Raw genomic sequence first — 26,445 nt, forward strand, 5'->3', positions numbered from 1 at the left:
ATTTTACATTAGGTATTACCTTCTCCTCCTACTCCTCCCTCTCGAAGAAGAATAAGAGCAAGAAAGAAGATGTTGATTAAATTAGTAAGTATGTTATCGTCTAGTTCGGTAAGTATGTCGAGAACAGAATTGTTTTTCCTCAAAAGTGTTTGATTCTAGTCTTGCAATGCAGTGTTCTACAATATCGAGCTATGAACAGCAGTATGTGTTCAAGTATAAACATGCAGGTACGCGATATGTGCAAGATTGCGTTCGATAAAGCCATGCCTTAGCAAAGTAAAGGACGTTATAAGAGTTGCTATTGTGCCATTTCACTGTTCTATAGTTGCTGTATTAGGAACAAAAATGGCGCTCCGGCTATTAACGGATCAGAATAAAGGCAATTAACAGCGGTACGAGCTAAAGAGACAATAAATTCAACCGGCAATCACGGAAAGAACCACTTTTAGAAGGCGGTGCGAAAGAATGATGAGAGCGGATTATTTAAATCGATTATTTGAAAAAAAAGTCTTCCATTAGAAAAAATCTCAATTGAGCACTGCATCGAAGAAAGACGGAATCGCGTAAAGAAACCAACTATTTATCGGAGTTTTTAATCAACTGTTGGAGATAAGATCAAATCTACGATAACCCGCAAAACATCAGCTGTGATTGACATATACGTGAGATTAAAGACCAGCTGATAAGAAACGTCAAGTTGGAGCTGTACTACGTCACGGTTGGGCTCGGAACATTTGATTTGCCCGATACTGCACAACGTCAAGAGAGCTGAATTAAACGGAAAATAGAGTGCAATTCTAAAAGCACGTAAATTTCACAACGTTTCGGCGAGCAAGGCAGTTTGAAATAAGACGATATTTAGAGTCTTATAGGCAAATTAGACGGACCAGAAAACAAATATATTTTTCGCATTAGCACTACTAAACAGATTACAGCATGTACAAATCAACCAATGCCTTGTGTTATTCTGTCCTTGATGCAATGAAGACCACCATGATGTTCTAAGAAGCTGAGGCAAAGACTACTCTGGCTATGGTGACGCTTGACGAGATGGATGATCCAGGAGGACAGTAGTCAGCTGTGATGACGAGATGAACCCTATTACTTAAGCCGAACCATGGAGCGAGGCATACCATCCCATGACGATCAACAGCGAGATGGAAGTCAAAATCCAATAAGCAAAGATAAGTCCCCATTTGAGTCGTGTCGTAAGTAGAAAACCTTATTCTTTTGGTTAATATATAATGTGCATTATGACATTGTGTGTGCGTAGTTAATATACGAGTGTGCTTACAAGGAAATAGGTATTCATCCAAAGTTACCATAAATTCCAGACATAGGCGTTAAAATACCAGTGAATGCCGTTCGTAAGTTTGTCAATATGGTAGTGGAGAAGTGATTGATATTTTTCCTTAATTCGTTGTCAGTGAAGTGTTAGAGTATTAAGAGGAAGCTAATATTTATATGCATGATGGCTTTAACAAATAACGTGCGTAAAGATCGTATTTAGGGAGTGTTACAATTAAATATAGTGGCACAATTTTAAGGTTACGATGTGCTGTTCTTTGATACTATGACAGTAATGATAATGATTTATATGTGTGTAGGTTATGGCACATATGTTGCGTATTTTGATGAAACGAGTGCTTCGATTATAAATGCTACGCGATAATGGTAGTGTTAAATGGTGAATGTAATTAGCATATGAGTTGCTAGTATATTTTGATGGTGATAATTATTGTTATTTAGGAAGTTGGTCATAGTATTTCTTCGAGAGATGGTAGTATGTGTAGGTTGCACATGCTAAGGTATAGGTATTGAAACGTACTGTTTCTGATTGCTATTTTATTCCCTAATATATATATGATACAGATTAGGATACGATCTTAATGCCATCACTATAGAATTAATTGAGTAAGTAGGATCTTCAGAAGAGCCGAGAGGCCACTTACGTCAATATTTAGGCCTTCACTGACATATCTACGATTATTTTCATGTATTCTCACTTACGGCAATTCAACTTATGATTTTATGGGAGCAGTATAAGACATCACTGGTAACTTAGTCTTTCATATGTGGATTTTAGATGGAGATAGAGCCTTCCTATATGTCAAATTTTCCACCCATGGTATTATTCGTTGGAATATTAATTGAATACACTTGGTAATGTTATGTTAAGTCATATACGCACTTTAACTGAATTTTAACCATGAATTAAAATAATAATTGAATGATTTAGCCTTATAAGCCTTACGATGGAATTGATTTAAGATTGCTTACGACTTAAAGTGGACTTAGATTTGCTTATATGGAGGCCAACTAGCATGAAATATGAAACGTTGAATAACTTGGAACCTCAAATAGAGAAAATCCCTAATGGTCAGACATTAATCTTCTCACACGATTTTTCTACTGTGCGTGGACATTGATGTGAAGTGTTTCAACCGAGTGATATGCATTTCTGTAATTGCATGTGAATTTAGGTTCAGACGATTGAATTTTGGTAATTTTGAGAAGCAACCTAGCTTAATGTTGAAAGATTCCAGATCTTAATTAATTAATTAATTAATTAATTGATTGATTAATTATTGGCCATTCTTTGCGTTTTCTCATTTTCAATTGAACTTTAACTTAAACATTGTATATAGTAGGGATATAGCTTATTTTACTTAAATCTTTTGGATGCATCCAATCATTACAATCATTATAATTATTACAATTATTACAATTATCCAACTTTCACAATTATGTTGAATAATTTTACTTGATTATATAATTTATTTCTTTTCATTTGAATCCCTTGGATACTACTTAATTATAATACAATTCTTTGACAGGCCAGGACTATGATTCAGATGAATGAGGCCTAAGTTCATTTATTTATTTATTTATTAGAGGTTTTCCTAAAACTATTTTCTTCAAGGCAACATCATTACATTATTTAGATGCTGATTGCGTAGGAAACCAGCCATAATGTATAAATAATTTTTCAAGATAATCTGCGCTTATTTCAACTCATACTTAGACCAATTTATGAATAAAAACTGAGTAGTGAAAACATTAAATTCTTTCAATGTCTACTTAGAATAAGTACTAGATATAAGCTTATAATGACTAATTGATTGCGATTATGATGATGACATGTACTGAATTCTTGACAAGCCACGATAATCTGAATTTTACGATAAAATGCGGAATTATACATATACGGTAACCGACTCATAGCGTGTTGAAGACGTTCATCTACGTAGGTTGGGATTTACCGTAAGCCATCGGTGTTCTTTCTCACGCGGAACTCACAACCCAGGAATATTTGGCAGATGAAATTATTATTAAGAGCTAGTCTGGAAACTCGTGTATCTCACCTGGACGCGGGATGGTGCATGTAGTTAAATTGTCGCCCATACGTGTGGCAAATAGAGAAAGACACCGTGGGAGCAAAGTGTCGCCAAAACTTGTAGTTAATTGGCGCCACAACAGTAGGGCGATTCAAGAGAAAGACACCGTGGGAGTAAAGCGTCGCCAAAACATGTAGTAATTGATGCCGCAACAGTGGAGCAATTCAAGAGAAAAACACCGTGGGAGAGAGACGTTGGTCATCAGACCATATACATGTGATGCTACGTCATATTCATAATGAAGAGAAAGGCATTAAGGTCAAGAAATGGAGTTGTCGAGTCTTGTAGAATTACGCAAACATGTGGCAGTTTTAAAAATTTTATTGAGAGAGCCTTGATAAGAAGGAAAGGTATATTTTAGGAGTTGATTGACAGAGGATTTTGAACGTATGGACCAGATGATGGAGTGAAAATGGAGGTATCGTGCAAAACTTGGTTATATCTGGTAAAAGAAGTTGTCGTTTGACCAGATAAATTTTTATATTGGGATCGAAGAAAGCACAGGAGGACAATGGACTGTGAAGTCGAGTAGATGCCCAATAATAATAATAATCAGAAATAAGAGAGAAGAGAAACGGATGGATGAGATGAAGAAGATATCTCAGGACGGCTGGAAATAGTCGAATTTCTGTCTAGAGGAAACTGAGGTAGAATATGAGGACTTTATAATTGTAAATATAAACATTGTAAGTGAATTTAAGGGATGATGTTAATATGTTAGTCATAATTTATTATGAAATAACTTAGATGTAGGAAGTAGATGGTAAGAAATTGAGTTATTTGAACCTTTTTAATTATTTATGCCAGAATTAAGATTTGGAATCTTAGTCATTAGGGTAAATGTTTCATATTTCATGGAGTGATTGGGTCATCCTCGTAAGCAAAGCCTAGTCAGAGTGGTTAAGCCTATATTTAAGCATTGTATCAGTACAGTTGAGTGAGTAAGGATAAGAATATTTGTGAATATTGAACTATATAGAGAAGTTAGGGCAGAATTAGAGTATTATCTGAAATAATAGAGAACTCGGAAATAATACGTAAAAGTAAAGATGTCAACGTTAAGCCAATTAAAAGCACAATTTGAAGAGTACCAGAAGGTACAGGAGGAGAAGCAAGAAGAGAAGGAAAGAAAGCAGAAAGAAGAACAACAGGGAATGTTCGAAATCTTAAAAGGAATGATGGAAAAGCAACAGCAAATGATGGAAGAAAACCGAAAGCGCGATAAGGAAGAACAGGAAGAAAAGGAGAAGAGGCAAGAAGAGAAGGAGAGAAAACAGAAGGAAGAACAGGAAGAGAAGGAGAGAAAACAGAAGGAAGAACAGGAAGAAAAGGAGAAGAGGCAGGAAGAAGAGAGGAAGAAAGAGAAGCAAGAATCGGAAGAGAAATATCAAAGACTCGTGGAAGAAATGAGAAAGGAAAGGAGAGAAGATCGACGGGAGATGAAGCAGATGAAGGAAGAAATCATTAGTACACAGGAAGAGAAGCAGAAGCAAATGATGGAGGAGATGAAGCAGGAAATGAAGGAGGAGATGAAGAAAGGTCATCAGGAGCAGAAAGAAGAATTGAGCAAATATCAGGAAAAGATGGAAGAGGTAACTAGGGAGCAAGAAGAAAGACGCGAAATAATAATGACGGAGATGAAAGAAGAGATCTTGAAAATAGGATCAGAAATGGGCAAGATCAAGAACCACATGGAAGAATGGAAAGCAGAAATTAGCGGAAAAGTGGAAGAGAAAAACCAGAAAATACAAGAAGAAATAAATGACATCAAGAAAGAGATGATAGGTAATAATAACTATCTACAATCTCTAAAGGAGAATGAGATAAAGAACCTGACAGATAATATGGAGAAATTGCATATAGATTCCCAAGAGAAATGGAAACAATGCGAGGAGAAGATTGGGGAGTTAAGCGGCGAAATACAGACAACGAATGCTGATTTGGAAAAGAAATACGAACAAGCTGCAGATCAGATCGGAAATAAAATAACGGAAATAAGAGACGAGATCGAGCACAACAAAGAAGAACTAAATCAGAGGATGAGTAAATCTGAGGAAGGACTTCGGCAGATACAAGCTCAAATACGAGAGATTCGAGATGAAGAATATGGAAGGACCGTTACGATATCCAACGACGAATGTCGTAAGAACGTGGAATTTCAGATAAATGAGAGAGAAGCTACAAGTATACCGGTTACACGTTCGAATCACAGTATTGTGGAAAGGAGTACAGAGAATGGAAGCAGTGGGAGTCCCACTATAATAAACGTAATAAAGACATTCGACGATAGGCCTAAACATTTTAATAACACCACGAGTATTTCACCAAAACGTTTTCTTCGGGAAATGGACGATTATTTTAGAGAGCATGGTATCCCGGAGGAGAAGAAACTGAAAATAGTAGAAAAACACTTGGACGCAAATCCTAGTTTGTGGTTCCAAGCATTCAAATATACTTTTCATGAGTACAGCGATTTTAAAACAGCATTCTTGCAGCGCTTTTGGAATCCAGACATTCAGCACAACCTACGTTTAGAACTCTATTCCCGTAAATATGCTTCAAATGGTCAAACAGGGTTCAGCGATTTCTTTGCCCACCAATTTTACCGTTTTCAGGACCTGGATTCACCACCCAGCGAACTCGAAGCAATTAAGACTATACAACGTCAATTTCCATTAGACGTTCAACGATTATTAGCTACTGCTAACCCGGTAACCGCTGTACAAATGGAGACAACGCTAAGGCAGATTGACATGACTACGGTACCACATCCTCACAGGATAGCTAGGAACGGTTACAGTGAAGAAACTGTTAACATACTTACGCAAGATGTTACGAGTAGAAATACCCTGGAAGAACGTAGAAATATAAACAGAAAAAGACAATGGGGTAATCCAGAAAATGGAAGAAAGGAGGACGAAAAATGTCATTGCAGGAGAGGAGCCTATGGTCAAGGGACATATATGGGAAATAGAAGGTATAAGCCCAATATGCGACTGAGGAACCAGTATCGAGAAAGCAGAGGAAGAAACAATTTCAGAGAGAGACCCCGATATGAAAGAAGGAATGTTCGGGATAGTCAAGAAAAGGAAAGTTACAACCGAAGATACATTCAGGAACTGAATGAGGCCCGAAATGATAAAATTAAATGGGAAAAGGCCATAAGAGATCAAGACGTAAATACTGACGTGGAAGGAGCCGAGAGTCTTGAACTACAAAGATTTAAGAAGCGAAGGCAGGAAGAACAGGCGCTCAATCCCAACACAAAGGAATTTGAGTATAGGGGAGAGAGCGAAAGGCCAACAAGCAAAAAAAACCCGCCAATTTCAGATTAGAAGGCGAAATTGAAAATGTAGAAAACGCAGGGAATTTCAAAATTAACAGTTATTTTATAACGCAAGTAGATTCGTGGGAGATTGATTCTGAAGAATTGGTTAAGGACTTAACACAGCATCATATAAAGAAAAGATATAATTTACCTATTATAGTAGCAAGAGTAGGAGAGCTTAAAGTACATTGCCTTGTGGATTCTGGAGCCAGTATTAGTGTGTTATCCAAAGAGCTTTTCCAAGACATGAATAAAAGAATGAAACTACTAACAATACCAGTATCGTCGCCATAAGACCTATCTGTGTCGGTGCGACGTAAAGCCCCTAGCAAAAAAAAACAATACCAGTCTCAAAAATTAAGATACGGGGTATTGTACCTGACAAGACAGTGGAGTGTAATGTACAAACATATCTGGAGATTAATATAGGAAACAGAAATTTTGAACACCCATTCGTAGTCATGAACCGAATCAAATATAACATCATACTAGGAATAGATTTTATGACAGTCACAGGAATGACCATTGACATGGAGAAACAAGAGATAAGATTTCCTATTTGCAATGAGAATACCGAAGAAAAACAGGAAAGAATTAAAATCAATGAGGACGATGGTGTAGTTAATAGTGTGAAAGTCGAGGAAGAAGGAGAGGACTCACACTCAGGAAGGAATTCGAAATTGCAGATAGAAGGGAATGAAATGTCAATGCCATGTGAGAATATACTAGAAAGTATTGAGAAGGTCATGATTACAGTGGAGGAAGAAAATATACCAAACATCTCAGAGGCAGTTGCAAATGCTAGAGTTTCACCTGTTGAAAAATCCAGACTTCACGGAATCTTGCAGGAATATTCAGACCTATTCAGGAACAAGCCAGGACAGATTCCCAATTTTAGGTATAAGTTGTTGGTGAATGATTGGACACCTTTTAAAGGGAAATTATATGGGGTGCCAGAGAAATATTTCTCAGAAGTAAAAGAAATTATAAAAGGCATGGAGGATGATAGAATTATCATGAAAACATCTAGTCCATATTTGAACCCGTTAGTAATAGTTATGAAAAGCAACGGGAAACTGAGAATTTGCCTAGACGCGCGATCCTTAAATACCCGATTAATTCCTGAATATAATACTGTACCGAAGATTAAGGATATTGTACAAAAATTCCGAGACATGAGGTATTTTTCGACGATGGACTTCACGTCTTCCTATCATCATATTGTCCTTGAAGAAAAGTCTCGACTGCTAACGGGATTCATGTTTGACAGTCAGACTTATGTCTACTGTCGGTTGCCTTTCGGACTGAAGAACAGTTGTGCCGTTTTGGTGAGAGCCCTGGATAAGAATTTAACTCCAGAGGTGAAGGAATTTCTAACTTGTTATGTAGACGACCTCATTTTGGCAACCAAGACATTCGATGATCATTGTGATAAGCTGGAGAAGTTATTTCAGAATCTAAGGACAGCGGGATTCAAAATCAACATAGCCAAGTCCAAGTTTTGTCAGGAAGAAGTATTATTTGTCGGTCACATGATAGATGGCACAGGGGTACGACCAAACCCAGTAAAAATCCAGGCGATATGCGACTTTCCTCGACCAAAACGCATTAAACATGTACGACAATTCCTCGGAATGGCCCAGTTCTTTTATAACCACTGTAAAGGCTACACTCAAACTGCAGCACCTCTACAGGATCTGTTGAAGACAAATAACAGATGGAAGTGGGATGAAAAAGCAGAAAGGGCATTCCAAGAATTGAAAACTTTGCTGACCAGAAGTATAAAGTTAGGCTATCCTAATTACGAAAAGGAATTTATTATCCAGTCAGATGCCTCGAATGTCGGTATAGGCGCGTGTTTATACCAAGAAGAAGAGGGGACACCTCTTAAAGAATATATTTAGCTTTCACCAGTCGAAAGTTGAGGAGTCATGAAATTCATTACACTACTACAGAACAAGAGCTACTAGCGATAGTCTATGCTTTACAGCAGTGGAAAAAGACTATCTATGGGTATCCGATAACCGTCAGATCGGATCACAAAGCGTTAACTTTCGGACTTAAAGCAGCAATGACGAACGAAAGGATAACAAGATGGATGTTGTTCACTCAACAATTTCAGATAAAGATAGAATACTGTAGTGGAAAGGAAAATATCCTAGCCGATGCTCTAAGTCGAAATCCCGTGGACAACATGGAGGAAGTCCATAAAATAGAGCTAATTCCAAAAGATGAGGATATTCTAGAAAAATTGCGGAATATTATACAGTTGCAACGTCAGGATGAGAAGTTGAAGAATATCATAGACAAGTTAGAAAATAGAGATTGTGATCCTGAGGCAAGGTCGAAAATATCAAGAGTATACAGCATCGAAAGGGGTATGCTCATGGCTAAGACAGGCAAAGATCAAGAGAGAGTACGCATCGTATTACCTTCAGTATTATATAGAGAAGTGATCTGGCACGTACATCGAATCACAGGACATGGCGGTATGGAGAAAGTGACTCAAGTCATCCTAGAAAAGTTCACTTGGAAAGGAAATAGAAGGACTATAAGAAATATAGTACGAACGTGTGATGTCTGCCAGAAAGTTAAACAAGGGAATTGTCTAATAAGGCATGAACCAAGGGCCATACTACCACACAAAGCCAGAGAGCTATATGCCATCGATATATTTGGTAAGCTTCCTACGGCTAAGAAAGGAAATAAATTCATCGTGGTAGTTACGGACGTTTTCTCAAAATATGTATCACTTCAACCAATACAGCGTGCTAATTCGAAACAAGTAATACGACGTCTAGTTAAACATATATTGCCTAACATGGGAAAACCCGAGAGATTGTTGTCCGACAGAGGAACTCAGTTTACATCATTTCAATTTAAAGAGGCTATGGAAGAGATGGGAATTAAACATGTTCTATGTTCAATAAGACATCCAGCATCCAACCCAGTCGAAAGATATATGAAAGAAATAGCTAAATTTTGCCGGATATACTGCTCCAAGCAACACTGGAAGTGGATTGATGTACTTGAGAAAATTGAAGAGAGCATTAATAACACTGTCCACGAATCCAGCGGCCAAATTCCAAAGGTTATTCATTACAATATTAGACCTGAGAGACCATGGGACAAAATAATTCCGCTACCTACCGAACCAAGCTTAGACCAAGATAAGCTGAACCAACTAGTTCGAGAGAGGTTGTATAAACAATCCCAGAGGAGACTGAGGAGGATACAACACAAGAAATTCCATCCTGGATTGAAGAAGGGCGACCTTATATTAGTAAAGAAGCCAGCAATCTCGAATGTATCCACTAAAGTATTTGCAAAGTTCGTACATTTATTCGATGGACCATTTGTTATACATCGATCATTTGGGAACAACGCATACGAAGTTCACGATCTGAATGGTAGAAGTAAAGGAATACACAATGCGGCAAATATTAAGTTATACTTCAAGGAACAAAGGGATTAGAGTTTATCAAACATCGCAGTTAAACAAGGAATGAGAACTGGAATGGCCTATGACAAGAACGAACCAATTCATCTAAAAACTTACAGTAATGCTCTCAAAATTCTAACTAAGAACAGTGAAAAGTCCCATTATGATATTAGAAATATATAAGATAAATATATAGCAAGCCATATATTTAAATCAACGTGGGAGGAGTAAATGTGCCATTTCACTGTTCTATAGTTGCTGTATTAGGAACAAAAATGGCGCTCCGGCTATTAACGGATCAGAATAAAGGCAATTAACAGCGGTACGAGCTAAAGAGACAATAAATTCAACCGGCAATCACGGAAAGAACCACTTTTAGAAGGCGGTGCGAAAGAATGATGAGAGCGGATTATTTAAATCGATTATTTGAAAAAAAAAGTCTTCCATTAGAAAAAATCTCAATTGAGCACTGCATCGAAGAAAGACGGAATCGCGTAAAGAAACCAACTATTTATCGGAGTTTTTAATCAACTGTTGGAGATAAGATCAAATCTACGATAACCCGCAAAACATCAGCTGTGATTGACATATACGTGAGATTAAAGACCAGCTGATAAGAAACGTCAAGTTGGAGCTGTACTACGTCACGGTTGGGCTCGGAACATTTGATTTGCCCGATACTGCACAACGTCAAGAGAGCTGAATTAAACGGAAAATAGAGTGCAATTCTAAAAGCACGTAAATTTCACAACGTTTCGGCGAGCAAGGCAGTTTGAAATAAGACGATATTTAGAGTCTTATAGGCAAATTAGACGGACCAGAAAACAAATATATTTTTCGCATTAGCACTACTAAACAGATTACAGCATGTACAAATCAACTAATGCCTTGTGTTATTCTGTCCTTGATGCAATGAAGACCACCATGATGTTCTAAGAAGCTGAGGCAAAGACTACTCTGGCTATGGTGACGCTTGACGAGATGGATGATCCAGGAGGACAGTAGTCAGCTGTGATGACGAGATGAACCCTATTACTTAAGCCGAACCATGGAGCGAGGCATACCATCCCATGACGATCAACAGCGAGATGGAAGTCAAAATCCAATAAGCAAAGATAAGTCCCCATTTGAGTCGTGTCGTAAGTAGAAAACCTTATTCTTTTGGTTAATATATAATGTGCATTATGACATTGTGTGTGCGTAGTTAATATACGAGTGTGCTTACAAGGAAATAGGTATTCATCCAAAGTTACCATAAATTCCAGACATAGGCGTTAAAATACCAGTGAATGCCGTTCGTAAGTTTGTCAATATGGTAGTGGAGAAGTGATTGATATTTTTCCTTAATTCGTTGTCAGTGAAGTGTTAGAGTATTAAGAGGAAGCTAATATTTATATGCATGATGGCTTTAACAAATAACGTGCGTAAAGATCGTATTTAGGGAGTGTTACAATTAAATATAGTGGCACAATTTTAAGGTTACGATGTGCTGTTCTTTGATACTATGACAGTAATGATAATGATTTATATGTGTGTAGGTTATGGCACATATGTTGCGTATTTTGATGAAACGAGTGCTTCGATTATAAATGCTACGCGATAATGGTAGTGTTAAATGGTGAATGTAATTAGCATATGAGTTGCTAGTATATTTTGATGGTGATAATTATTGTTATTTAGGAAGTTGGTCATAGTATTTCTTCGAGAGATGGTAGTATGTGTAGGTTGCACATGCTAAGGTATAGGTATTGAAACGTACTGTTTCTGATTGCTATTTTATTCCCTAATATATATATGATACAGATTAGGATACGATCTTAATGCCATCACTATAGAATTAATTGAGTAAGTAGGATCTTCAGAAGAGCCGAGAGGCCACTTACGTCAATATTTAGGCCTTCACTGACATATCTACGATTATTTTCATGTATTCTCACTTACGGCAATTCAACTTATGATTTTATGGGAGCAGTATAAGACATCACTGGTAACTTAGTCTTTCATATGTGGATTTTAGATGGAGATAGAGCCTTCCTATATGTCAAATTTTCCACCCATGGTATTATTCGTTGGAATATTAATTGAATACACTTGGTAATGTTATGTTAAGTCATATACGCACTTTAACTGAATTTTAACCATGAATTAAAATAATAATTGAATGATTTAGCCTTATAAGCCTTACGATGGAATTGATTTAAGATTGCTTACGACTTAAAGTGGACTTAGATTTGCTTATATGGAGGCCAACTAGCATGAAATATGAAACGTTGAATAACTTGGAACCTCAAATAGAGAAAATCCCTAATGGTCAGACATTAATCTTCTCACACGATTTTTCTACTGTGCGTGGACATTGATGTGAAGTGTTTCAACCGAGTGATATGCATTTCTGTAATTGCATGTGAATTTAGGTTCAGACGATTGAATTTTGGTAATTTTGAGAAGCAACCTAGCTTAATGTTGAAAGATTCCAGATCTTAATTAATTAATTAATTAATTGATTGATTAATTATTGGCCATTCTTTGCGTTTTCTCATTTTCAATTGAACTTTAACTTAAACATTGTATATAGTAGGGATATAGCTTATTTTACTTAAATCTTTTGGATGCATCCAATCATTACAATCATTATAATTATTACAATTATTACAATTATCCAACTTTCACAATTATGTTGAATAATTTTACTTGATTATATAATTTATTTCTTTTCATTTGAATCCCTTGGATACTACTTAATTATAATACAATTCTTTGACAGGCCAGGACTATGATTCAGATGAATGAGGCCTAAGTTCATTTATTTATTTATTTATTAGAGGTTTTCCTAAAACTATTTTCTTCAAGGCAACATCATTACATTATTTAGATGCTGATTGCGTAGGAAACCAGCCATAATGTATAAATAATTTTTCAAGATAATCTGCGCTTATTTCAACTCATACTTAGACCAATTTATGAATAAAAACTGAGTAGTGAAAACATTAAATTCTTTCAATGTCTACTTAGAATAAGTACTAGATATAAGCTTATAATGACTAATTGATTGCGATTATGATGATGACATGTACTGAATTCTTGACAAGCCACGATAATCTGAATTTTACGATAAAATGCGGAATTATACATATACGGTAACCGACTCATAGCGTGTTGAAGACGTTCATCTACGTAGGTTGGGATTTACCGTAAGCCATCGGTGTTCTTTCTCACGCGGAACTCACAACCCAGGAATATTTGGCAGATGAAATTATTATTAAGAGCTAGTCTGGAAACTCGTGTATCTCACCTGGACGCGGGATGGTGCACTATCTTACGTAAGCTGTTCAAAATTTTTGTCTTACTTTTTCTCTTAGAACAAAGGTATACGCTAGATATGTTGTAAACACATCAACCGATGTTCTAATCTATCGAGTACCGTGTTCGATTATATTCTTAATCACTTCTCTTGTAATATCTTCTTAGAACAAAGGTATTCCTTGAATGACAGCTGACGCGAGAGTGCGGCACGGTGCTCTATAGTTTAAAGATAGCGGATGACAGCTGACGCAAGAGGGCAGCACGGTGTTCTGTAGTTTAAAGATGGTGGATGACAGCGCATAGGTTTGTTTCCAAACAAGAGAATGTAGAATTTTCCGCCGCCACATTTCAAAGATATCTAGCTAAAGAGGGCAGCACTGTGCTCTCTTGATTAAAGATGGCGGATGATAGCTAACAGAACTTGTCAAATTGCCCGCTACTACGTGCTTAAGGTAGTAGCCATAAAGAGGGCAGCATGGTGTTCTGTAGATTAAAGATGGCGGATGACAGCTGATGAAATAGCCCGCATGATAGCAGCACGGTGCTCTGTTGATTAAAGATGGCGGATGACAGCTGTCAAAAAAGCACATGGCTTTGTTTCCAAACAAGAGCACGTGGAATTTACCGCCACCACATTTCAAACGTATCTAGCAAAAGAGGGCAGCACTGTGCTCTCTTGATTAAAGATGGCGGATGATAGCTAACAGAACTTTTCAAATTGCCCGCTACTACGTGCTTAAGGTAGTAGCCATAAAGAGGGCAGCACGGTGTTCTGTAGATTAAAGATGGCGGATGACAGCTGATGAAATTGCCCGCATGATAGCAGCACGGTGCTCTGTTGATTAAAGATGGCGGATGACAGCTGTCAAAAAAGCACATGGCTTTGTTTCCAAACAAGAGCACGTGGAATTTACCGCCACCACATTTCAAAGGTGAGTAGCTAAAGAGGGGCAGCACGGTGATTAAAGATGGCGGTTGACAGCTGTCAAAAAAGCGCGTGAGTTTGTTTCCAAACAAGAGCATGTAGAATTTGCCGCCACCACATAGAGGGCAGCACGGTGCTCAAAGATGACTGCTGTCACGTGGAATTGTCTACCACCACAGGTATCTAGCTAAAGAGGGCAGCACGGTGTTCAAAGATGGCTGCTGTCACAAAGCATTTTTCAAATTATCCGCCACCACATTTCAAAGGTAAGTAGCTAAAGAGGGCAGCACTGTTCTCTATAGATTAAATATGGCGGATGACAGCTGCACGTGGAAGGTAAGTAGCTAAAGAGTGCAGCACTGTGCTCTATAGATTAAAGATGGCGGATGTCAGCTGCACGTAGATTTGTTTATCTCACGCTAGTGAGGTTCAGTTGGTAGCACTAAGGTTTAGGCCCGCCAAGATGGCAGCACTGCCGATGACAGGTGACGAATTTTACATCTACTACGATAAAGAGGGCAGCACAGTGCTCTGTAGTTTAAAGATGGCGGATGACAGCTGTCAAAAAAGCACATAGTTGTCAAAAAGCACGTGGCTTTGTTTACCACGCGTTAGTTAGGTTAAGTTGGTACTACTGAGGTTTAGGCGCGTCAAGATGGGAGTACTGAGGTTAGCGATGCGTTGTTGTCTGTCAAAAAGCACGTGGCTGTCAAAAAACACGTGGCTTTGTTTATCTCTCGCTAGTTAGGTTAAGTTGGCACTACTGAGGTTTAGGCCCGTCAAGATGGCAGTACTGAGGTTAGCGATGCGTTGTTGTCGATGACAGCTGTCAAAAAGCACGTGACTTTGTTTACAAATTCAAATTTCCCGCGGGTGGTGGAGGAGGCCTCTGGGAGGCCTCTGGCTGTGGTGGTGGTGGTGGAGGAGGCATCTGGGAGGCCTCTGGCTGTGGTGGTGGTGGAGGTGGCCTCTGGGAGCCCGGTGGCGTTGGCGGCGGCCGAACTCTCCCATTATACTACTAGCGGTAAACCTCAAGGCTGCCACCTTATGCATGTTATAGCGCGGAATTGAAAATCCAACAGCAGAACGTCGCTAACCTCACTCTTGCCATCTTGATGGGCTTAAACCTTACTGGTGCTACCTTGGTTATACGCTTTTGTGTTAGTTTACTGTTAATCGCTAAGCTATTCGCATCATCGAAGTAGAGAGTAACAAATGCCGAGTAGATTTAAAGAAGAATCTGTTAGCAGAAGATAAAAGTCCGTCATGGAAAAACCTATGTCTAGGTATATTTGCGAAGAGTGTGGAAAAGCATTTTCCCGAAGCTATCACAGGAGACGTCATGAGATATCATGTAGGACAATTTTTCAATGCAAACATCGTAGAAGAGAGTTCAAGAACGCATACAACGCTCAACGTCATGAAGCCGCGTGTAATGTAGCTTCATCGGGAACAAAATACAAAGAGCTCAACCATATTCCAGCGAACACTGATTTATGTTTGAAAAGTACACCTCTGCGAGAGATTTTTAATTCTCCCTTGTTGTCTAGGCCTGCTGCAAGTTCTGTTACTAAGCACAAACTTCAAGATAAAGAGAGGCAAGTTCATGATTATGATAATAAGGATAATGATGTTGATAAAACAGTAGTAAAGGGAAAGTAGAAGAAGAAGAAAATCTTAATGTTTCATTGCTATTACAGCTTGATGATTTTACTTCATTTCCTAAGCCTACTACACGTTCTGTCGCAGTGCAAACATCTCAAGAAGAGATGCAAGGTAAAGAAGAAGGAAATTTTAACGCTTCATCACTCTCGAAACAAGTTAAGTTTGTACCTAGAAACGCTACTGCTGAAGCACGTATTACATCAAAACAAGTCCCTGCACATCAACTGTCTGCATATAGACTCAAAGTTCACAACAAGCCTCTGTTACCCTATGTAGATAAGCTACTGTAAAGACCCCAACGTACTCGTAAAACGTTTACAACTGCTAAGAGCCTATCATGATGCTGGTTACACACAGTATAAAGAAGATATTTTTGAAATAGAGTATGAATCACGTCGTGTAGGTATTATTAAGTAAGCGCTTACCCTCACCTAAGTCATCCATCTGTAGTATATAGTCGATCGAGTAGCTATATTCGTATAGATTATTTCCCTACATTCTCCCTTCCTTAGGGTGTTAACTCCGCCTCTAGTTGTAGAGCCGGTCTCAAGCCCGGATAAAGAGAGGAGAGGCACCCTAGCCCTCTAGCCCATTAGCCCTTTATCCCATTAGCCCTTTAGCCCTTTAGCCCATTAGCCCTTTAACCTATTAGCCCTACAAGGAATGTGCGGTAATCTAATCTTCTTAGAACAAAGGTAGCCCCTGACATGTTCTAAACACATGTCGTATCGAGTACAGTGTTCGGTTCTACTTATTTAGTGTTCTAAACACCTCAATCAATGTTCCGATCACATGATAAAGTTAACGGCATAGAGTGCAGTGTTCGATTCTAGTCTTGTTATGTTTCTTTAGTGATTTGCAAGTCTAAACATGCATAATGACGTCATCACTGCAGCACGTGCTTACTCTAGCTATCCCGATGCAGGTTTAAACTTGTTCGATAGAGCTATGCCTTGACATAAGAGGAGGCCTTAACAGCTTATGTATAGCCGCTATTGTTTAAAGATAGCTGGTGTTAAGAAAAAGCACGTAGAATTTTTCAAATTACCCGCCATCACATTTCAAAGGTATGAGGTTTAGTGCTGTAAAGATACCTGCACGATGCAAACCTATCTTTCTTCATCAGAGCAGCCACCATCTTGTGTGAGCACCTCTAGACCGTATCATAAGGAGCTGTGTATAGTCACCGTCTTGTCGCTGCTACCTTGCGCAAGCACCCCTAGGGCGTCTCATAAGAGCAGCAGCCATCTTGTGCAAGCGCTCTTAAGCTGCCTCATAAGAAGCTATGTATAGCCCCCATCTTGTAGAATTAGATAGCTGCCAATGCCAAAGGGCCTAAGTAGGGATCGAACCGTCGATCTCATCATTAGACTATGTTTTTTCTTGTTCCTGATACTGCAAACCTAGGTATCAGGTTTTGCTCTACGATGCACCGTTTTCGAGATATTTAACATTTTGCATTTAAGCCCCAAATTTAATTAATCGAACCTGCACGGCACGTTATACTCTCTACCATAGCTAAACCTGATCATGTTACGAAGACTTGCTTCAATACAAGCTAAAACAGAGCGAAAGCCAAAGGGCCTAAGTAGGAACCGAACCGTTGATCTCATCATTAGACTATGTTTTTCTTGTTCCTCGTACTGCGAACCGAGGTAGTGGGCAGAAAATTTTTTGTCCGTTTTGCTCTACGATGCACCGCTTTCGAGATATTTAACATTTTGCATTTAAGCCCCAAATTTAATGAATCGAACTAGCACGACTCGTTAGCCTCTAAGCTAGCTTTCTTCGTATGAGCAGCAGCCATCTTGCGCAAGCACCCTTAAGGCGTCTCATAAGGAGACGTGTATAGCCGCCATCTTGTGTCCGCCATCTTGCGCAAGCATCCTTAGGGCGTCTCTAGCCATCTTGTGCAAGGACCCTTAAGCCGCCTCATAAGAGCAACCGCCATCTTGCGCAAGCATCCCTAGGGCATCTCATAAGGAGCCACGTATAACCGCCATCTTGCACAAGCATCCCAAGGGCGTCTCATAAGAACCTATGTATAGCGGCCATCTTGCATAAGCACCTTTAAGGAGTCATGTATAGCCACCATCTTGTGCAATTAGCGTCGAGAGATGGCTGCTGTAGAATTTTTCTTTTTTAAATTATCCGCCACCATATTTCAACTAAAGAGTGTAGCACTGAGGTTTGCGATGTAAGATGGCGGATGACAGCTGACAAAAACGCGCGTGAGTTTGTTTACTAAACAGGAGCACGTGGAATTTTTCAATTTGCCGCCACCACATTTCAAAGGTATCTAGCTAAAGATGGCAGCACGGTGCACTCTTGATTAAAGATGGCGGATGACAGCTAACAGAACTTTTCATATTGCCCGCTACTACATGTCATAAAGAGGGCAGCACGGTGTTCTGTGGATTAAAGATGGCGGATGACAGCTGACGAAATTGTCCGCATGATAGCAGCACAGTGCTCTGTTGATTAAAGATGGTGGATGACAGCTGTCAAAAAAACACGTGGCTTTGTTTCCAAACAAGAGCACATAGAATTTTTCAAATTGCTGCCACCACATTTCAAACGTATCTAGCTAAAGAGTGCAGCACTGTGCTCTGTTGATTAAAGATGGCGGATGACGGCTGTCAAAAAGCGCGTGAGTTTGTTTCCAAACAAGAGCATGTAGAATTTGCCGCCACCACATAGAGGGCAGCACGGTGCTCAAAGATGGCTGCTGTCATGTGCAATTGCCTGCCACCACATTTCAAAGGTATCTAGCTAAAGAGGGCAGCACAGTGCTCTCTAGATTAAAGATGGCTGCTGTCAAAAAGCATTTTTCAAATTATCCGCCACCACATTTCAAAGGTAAGTAGCTAAAGAGAGCACCACTGTGCTCTATAGATTAAAGTTGGCGGATGACAGCTGTCAAAAAAGCACGTGGATTTGTTTACCGATTCCAATCTCGCGCTAGTGAGGTTAAGTTGGTAGCACTAAGGTTTAGGCCAGCCAAGATGGCAGCACTGCCGATGACAGGTGACGAATTTACATCTACTACGATAAAGAGGGCAGCACAGTGCTCTGTGGTTTAAAGATGGTGGATGACAGCTGTCAAAAAAGCACGTGGCTGTCAAAAAGCACGTGGCTTTGTTTACCACGCGCTAGTTAGGTTAAGTTGGTAGCACTAAGGTTTAGGCCCGCCAAGATGGCAGCACTGCCGATAACAGGTGACGAATTTACATCTACTACGATAAAGAGGGCAGCACAGTGCTCTGTGGTTTAAAGATGGCGGATGACAGCTGTCAAAAAGCACGTGGTTGTCAAAAAGCACGTGGCTTTGTTTACCACGCGCTAGTTAGGTTAAGTTGGTACTACTGAGGTTCAGGCCCGTCAAGATGGCAGTAATGAGGTTAGCGATGCGTTGTTGTCTGTCAAAAAGCACGTGGCTGTCAAAAAACACGTGGCTTTGTTTACCTCGCGCTAGTTAGGTTAAGTTGGCACTACTGAGGTTTAGGCCCGTCAGGATGGCAGTACTGAGGTTAGCGATGCGTTGTTGTCGATGACAGCTGTCAAAAAGCACGTGGCTTTGTTTACAAATTCAAATTTTCCGCGGGTGGTGGAGGAGACCTCTGGGAGGCCTCTGGCTGTGGTGGTGGTGGAGGAGGCATCTGGGAGGCCTCTGGCTGTGGTGGTGGTGGAGGTGGCCTCTGGGAGCCCGGTGGCGGTGGCGGCGGCCGAACTCTCCCATTATACTACTAATAGTGACACTCCGTATTTCTTAAAAGTCCAATTCAGTTCCCTTTGAGGTGGGGGACATGGGCAGAGGGATACATAAATTAATCGAAAATAGTGTCGAATCCACAGTTTTCGGGGTCGCTCAGATGATTAGCGGCACTCTGGATTTTTTCTGTCCAAAAAATGGTTGGATGGTGAAGGGGTTAGGGATATAAAAATTAATCGAAAATACTATCGAATCCATCGTTTTCGGGGTCGCTGATGTGAATTGTGACACTCCGGAATTTTTATAAGACCATGTTCATACCCCTATATGGTGGGGGGTTAGGGGGGAGTGGGATATAAACATGATCGAAAATAGTGTCGAATCCATAGTTTTTGGGGTCACTCAGATGAATAGTAATACTCCGGATTTTAAAAAATACAAGTTCAGGCACCGTTGTGGTGGGGGTTGAGGGGGTGAGATATAAAAATTAATCGAAAATATTATCGAATCCATACTTTTCGGTGTCACTGAAGTGAATAGTGACACTTCGGATTTTCCAAAGTCCATTTTAACCCCCCTTCGAGGTGGGGAAGATGGGAGAGTGACATATAAAAGTAACCGAAAATAGTGTCGAATCGATCATTTCGCGGTCGCTGAGTTTAATAATGACACTCCAGATTTTTTTTATAAATCCTATTTCATCCCCCTTTGGCATACGGGGAGAAGTGCTAAAACAGAAATTGTCAAAAAAAGACCGAAATAATGGTCGCAACCTATGTATGTTACAGCGTAGCTTTCAACCAAAATTGATAGAAGTATGACTTACTATCTGGAGAAAGTACTGTTTAGGATAAGACACCCCTGGAACCTCTAGAGGAGGGGTGATATATATACGTAACTAAAAGCGAACAATAATAGTTTTCCGAAACTACTGGAGCGATTCAAACAAAACCTGGTACACTTATGACTTTTTAAATGCTATTTATTCGGGGCGTCGACCAAAGAGAATATTTTGCCCCTACTTTGCACCGTAAGTGTGAACTTGCGTGTATTTGGAAATGGCGGAAGTGAATGTGAGGAAAGGGACATTAAGGAAGACACAAACACCCAGTCCCCAGGCCAGGGATATTAATAATTTACAATCAAAAACTCCTAACTCGGCCGGGAATCGTACCTGGTGCCACCGGGTGACAGGAGGACGCGTCGCCCCCTACACCGCGGGGCCGGACTAACACTTATGACTTACTATCTGTCGAATCGGTAGTTTTCGTGGGCACTGAGATAATTAGTCTCACTCCGAATATTTTATAAGTCCAAGTTCAGTCCCCTTTGGGATGGGGGTACGGGAGAAGTGATAATTAAAAATAATCGAAAATAGTGTCGAATTCTTAATTTCGGAGTCGCTGAGTTTAATGACATTCCGTATTTTTAAAAATATCCTATTTCATCCCCCTTTGGCATAGGGGGTGAAGGGGTAAAACATAAATTGTCAAGAATGACCGAAATAATGGACGTAGCCTATGTACGTTTCAGCGTAGCTTTCAACCAAAATTGATAGAAGTATGACTTACTATCTGGAGAAAGTACTGTTTAGGATAAGACGCCGCTGGAAACTCTAGAGGAGAGGTAATTTATATACGTAACTAAGGTAAGGTAAGGGTTATTCTGCTCGAAGGCAGGTCCGAACCTCCGCAGAGGTGTTCCTGAGCTGGAGTTGAGGTGCGGTAGGGTGGCCAGTTCCTTTCCGCTCCTCCATTCCCTTACCGCCACCAACAGCGCGTTTCTACCCATCCAACTCCTGACCACGCCCAATGTTGCTTAACTTCGGAGATCTCACGGGATCCGGTGTTTCAACACGGCTACGGCCGTTGGCTACGTAACTAAAAGCGAACAATAAATATTTTTCCGAACTACTGGAGTGATTCAAACAAAACCTGGTACACTTATAACTTTCTTAAAAATGCTATTTATTCTGGGCGTCGACCTAAAATGATCCTTTGTCCCTACTTTGCACCGTAAGTGTGAACCTGCGTGTATTTGAAAATGGCGGAAGTGAATGTGAGGAAAGGAACATTAAGGACGACACAAACACCCAGTCCCCAGGGCAGGGATATTAATCATTTACAATTAAAAACACCCGATCCGGCCGGGAATCGTACCCGGTGCCGCCGGGTGACAGGCGGACGCGTTGCCCCCTACACCGCGGGGCCGGACTAACACTTATGAAAATACCCAATATTAATGTCGAAAGACATGGTTTATGTGTCTCTGATACGAACTGTAACGCTCTTGATACCGTTTAAGTCCACGTTCAGTCTCCATTGAGACAGGAGCTCAGAAGGGCTTAAAAGTATACAGTATAAAATGACCGAGATGAGTGTTGAATTCACTACTTTTGGGGTCACTAGGCTGATTGTGACAGTCTCAATGACAGCTGAAATCGTGTACGTCATATGTATAGTGCGACGGTTAAATACATATAATTATTACTTTTTTCTGAAGGAATTCAATACTTCCCAGTCAATTCCAGCTTCCATAAAGGACAAAGTTTTACTCGAAAATTAAATAAAACTTGAAATCACATACATCTAAATAACTCTAAAACTACATAATAGGTCGTAAAATCAATATCTCAAAAATAATTCAATAAGCATGCACTTCACACTTAAATAACTGGTAATACAAATACTAAAGGTAAACATTCAAAAACCACCCGGACAACGCCGGGTACTACAGCTAGTATGTAAATAAAAAAGTAGTAAATATCAATTAAATATGTAATTAAATATGTAATAGTATTAATGCACTAAATTTACAAAAATGTTGATATATTCCTTTTTATTATGACTTATGAAACAATAAAATTGTTTTAAATACCTCCATATTTTATGAAAGAGACATCGTTGTTGTTTTAGATCATTTATATAGTCTACTGTTATCTAATTATGACAGTATTAAATACAAAATCAAATTAAAGACATAATCAAAATACTTACAATATTTAAAAAGAATGTCATGCACTGTAAATCATAGAGTATATTACACAATGTATTGCTGTAGCTAATTTCCTGTTACCCTCATGCTCTGAAAATGAAACACATAAACATTACCGAATGAAATTAATATAGAATCTGTCCTTAAACCATTATTTAGCAACAAAATTTAGTACAGAAACATTTTTATCGTGATGCACAGCATGTCACCAAATATTTCTCCATGTTTTCCATTGTGATGTTTTGGCGCTGATCCGATATAATTCTCTTGTAGACTGAGAAGGACCACTTTAAGAGATAAAACTAGCTGGGTGAAATATCTTCCGGGGGATCTTCTTGTATGCCATGAAGAATCTTGCAGACAGATAGAGAACTTAAATAACCTGGATTTCGTTTCAATATTACATGGAATTTATTAGACTCTGACGTCGATTTGTCCTCTCATGATACTAGTAAGTTTCAATTTAGCATTCTCCACAACTGTCATGGATCCCTGAAGTGGAAAGCCGATGGTCACTAGTTTCGTAATTTTATCTGCAATCCAAGTAAAATTTCTCCAAAAATATGTCATTTCACTTACTACACTCTGTTCACTGAATGCACTTTGAAAATCACATACTGATGCTGCCAACACGGGAAGGATTCTCAAATAGATTAGGTGCGACTTGGAGGGGCTTCTGGATTCTGTTTCCCAACAATAAGTTTGGTATAGTAGCGCCCCAATGTCTCTTTCGTTTCATCTTCTGCAATCCAGATATAGGAATTCTGAAAATCTCTTTGAAAAGATGCCATTATATCCTGGTAACACTCGTCCAGATAATTCTTTCAAAGCATAGAGTCATCTGGAATTGGCCTATTACAATACTTTCCAGAAAGGAATGGTATTCTGGAACCTGAGGTTTGTTCCACCGAATGTTAGCAGCTACCGTTGCCCGGAACATATCTTAAAAAAATTCACTTTTTGAACAACCTGACTGTCCCATTTGAGTTAAAAGTACCTGCTTAGAAGGGACATGATGTTTATTGTTTGTGTGCAATGCACTACATAAATATTTGTCAAGTTGTGACTTCAAGAAACACCCTATAGTTTTGTTACACACTTGGCACATTACCACTTTGCCATCCGTTGGAAATCATTCCTCAGTACTTGACGACAAAGTCAGTTTGGAAGCAAGACTAGGTGTAATTTGAGGCATTTTTGACAACCCCACGTCACGTAAGTTAACAGACAAAACAGAACACCCCTAATATACCCTCATCAATCATCACAACTTAACTGGTCAGTTGAGGTATGAGAATGCAGCCTAGAACGTCCATCTGCCATTTTCACCCCATTGTCTTGCCTCTGTTGCATTCTTTGCTTTCTCTAGTGCTCTAAGGTTTCCTATAAAATACTTTTGTATCTCATGCATAATAGTATACTTATCTGACAGCTACCCATGCCCGTAACTAATTGCATTTCAATTTGCAACAAGGTTAAATGACCAGTGCAATGGACCTAGCTATCCCAGATTTTGCTTAAGGATTAGTACTATTGTATGGAGTGAAGGCACTCAGACCTACTGTATTTCACAGACAACAGACAACGGGTTGGAAGTCCCCATTTTAAAAGAACTATTCTCTTCATCCTTCCTGTGTTGGCGGCAACTGAATATTGTATATGAAAGAAATTCACAAATTATATTACTACAGTCTGAAAACTAAATGAGCTGACACAATTTAAAAAATGAGTAGTTACTCACATATGTACAAGAAAGTTACATTATTCACATAATATGTAAAAATACCGGTTTGTAATATTACTAAGAATATGTAAAATGAAACACAGGTATAACCTATAACCATATCAGAACCACAGTTTGCCAACATTTTTATTTTCAGTTGTCTACAATTAAAGGAATGGAATATTTAATTATTAGGGCTCATAAGTTGAGGAAAAGTTCCTTTCCCCTCGAGTGTCTGAAGACAAGGCCCAACATAATATACGTTCATTTTGGGTCATTGTACGCCAGAAAATAATGGGTTTTGTTTGTCCATTTTGCCTTTTTTGGTGTTTTTTGGCTTATTGGTTCTTTTTTAGCCATTTTAGGTCTTAATGGCTTTTTCTGAAAACATCACCTTCCTTTCATTATATTTTTACTTCCCATTCTCAATTCGAATCATCATCAGTTAATCATCTCTTAAACATCTTTTCTGCAGTAAATACAAGTATTTGAAACAAATCTGGAGAGAAAAACATTCCTGGACAACAGAACCAGGTATGACCAGACAGCAGACACCTGGAAAGATCACAAATCAGATAAGGAAGTGGTGCTTTATGACAAGACAGAGAGGGTGGGATGCGGGGTAGTTGTCTTTAGACTTTATGTTTGACTTCAGTTTGTAGAAGAAAGGCAGAACGTTAACATGCCTAAAGTGAAGCCCAGAAAAATTACTTTTTTGCAAGAACTTATGTCTGAATTTGAAGCGGAGGTGTTTTCTACTGATGGAAGTATTCTTTTCTGTAAATATTGTGAGGTGAAAGTTGGTGCAGAAAAGCGGTTCCATGTCCAACAGCATGTTGGGCGTGAGAAACAGGCGAGAGCAGTTTCCTGGGTTGTGGAGAAAAGGAAATCGCAGCTTTTGTTAGGGCAAAGTGGTAGTGAATATTCTAAATGTCTCTGTTTTACAAAAGACCTTTGCAGTGCCTTAGTTAGGATGAATATCCTGTTAGCAAAGATAAGCAGCGAATATTTAAAATGTTTTTGGAACAGCATACAAATCAGAACATTCCTGACGAGTCTACCTTCTGAAAGTAGTACATGTACTGCTGCTATGAAGACACAATTGAAAAAATTTGTAACTATGTTGCAGTCGTCTAGAGTGTGCCATTTGTGTGAGAATACTCCTGATATACTTCTATCTCTGGAACCAGTTGTGACACGGTGGGGTTAAGCGCTTGTATGTATTACTGCAATCATTTTGATGTTATTAAATATCTCAACTTAAGATGTCTAACGAATTCAAATATTTAGGAAGCATGACATCAGCAACAGGCTCCATTGAAGAGGAACTTACCAGTAGGATTCAAGCCGGAGAAACATTCTATAGAGTTGTCCAAGACCTAATATGGAACCCAAAAGTACCATTGAAATGCAAGCGAGCAATTTATGACTTATTACATGCCAATTTTGACATAAGGGAGTGAGACGTGGACCTTGAGAAAAAAGGATGAAGCAAGGATTCAGTTGGCTGAAATGAGATTTCATCCGAACGATGGTTGGCAAAACAAGACAAGATAAAATTCGTAATGAGAACACCAGAGACATGGCTCAGGTTGGCAGAATGCAGGATAACATAACTCTGTATACACTCAAATGGTATGGTCGCATGCGAAGGATGGATCCTGATCGCATACCCAGAAAAATATATGAACTGCAGTTAAAATACTCAAGACGAAGAGGGCGGCCAAGAATGCGATATACAGACATGGTGAAAAACGACATTCAGCAACGAGGAGGGGACTGGGACAACATTGAAGAAGGAGAAAAGTACAAAGACAGAAGTTGGTGGAGGGGCTTCATTCGCCGACCCATCGTATAGGTGGAACGATGTGGGATATGTATGTATGTATGTATGTATGTATGTATGTATGTATGTATGTATGTATGTATGTATGTATGTATGTATGTATGTATGT

At 39.2% G+C, this 26,445-nt stretch overlaps 1 protein-coding gene across 2 annotated transcripts in view; it reads right to left on the reverse strand.

The window, feature by feature from the left end:
- Positions 1–22,394: 22,394 nt before the first annotated feature.
- The window catches only part of LOC136858486 (protein vav), a 705,311-nt gene continuing 701,260 nt past the window's right edge, over positions 22,395–26,445 (reverse strand). For both annotated transcript variants that reach the window (XM_067138064.2, XM_067138062.2), the window contains one exon: positions 22,395–23,300. In XM_067138064.2, coding sequence (XP_066994165.2) covers positions 23,283–23,300 — 18 coding nt within the window. In that variant the 3' untranslated portion in view covers positions 22,395–23,282. The remainder of the gene's footprint in view (positions 23,301–26,445) is intronic.

Source organism: Anabrus simplex, chromosome 1, assembly GCF_040414725.1.
Source record: "Anabrus simplex isolate iqAnaSimp1 chromosome 1, ASM4041472v1, whole genome shotgun sequence".
Lineage (NCBI taxonomy): Eukaryota > Metazoa > Arthropoda > Insecta > Orthoptera > Tettigoniidae > Anabrus > Anabrus simplex.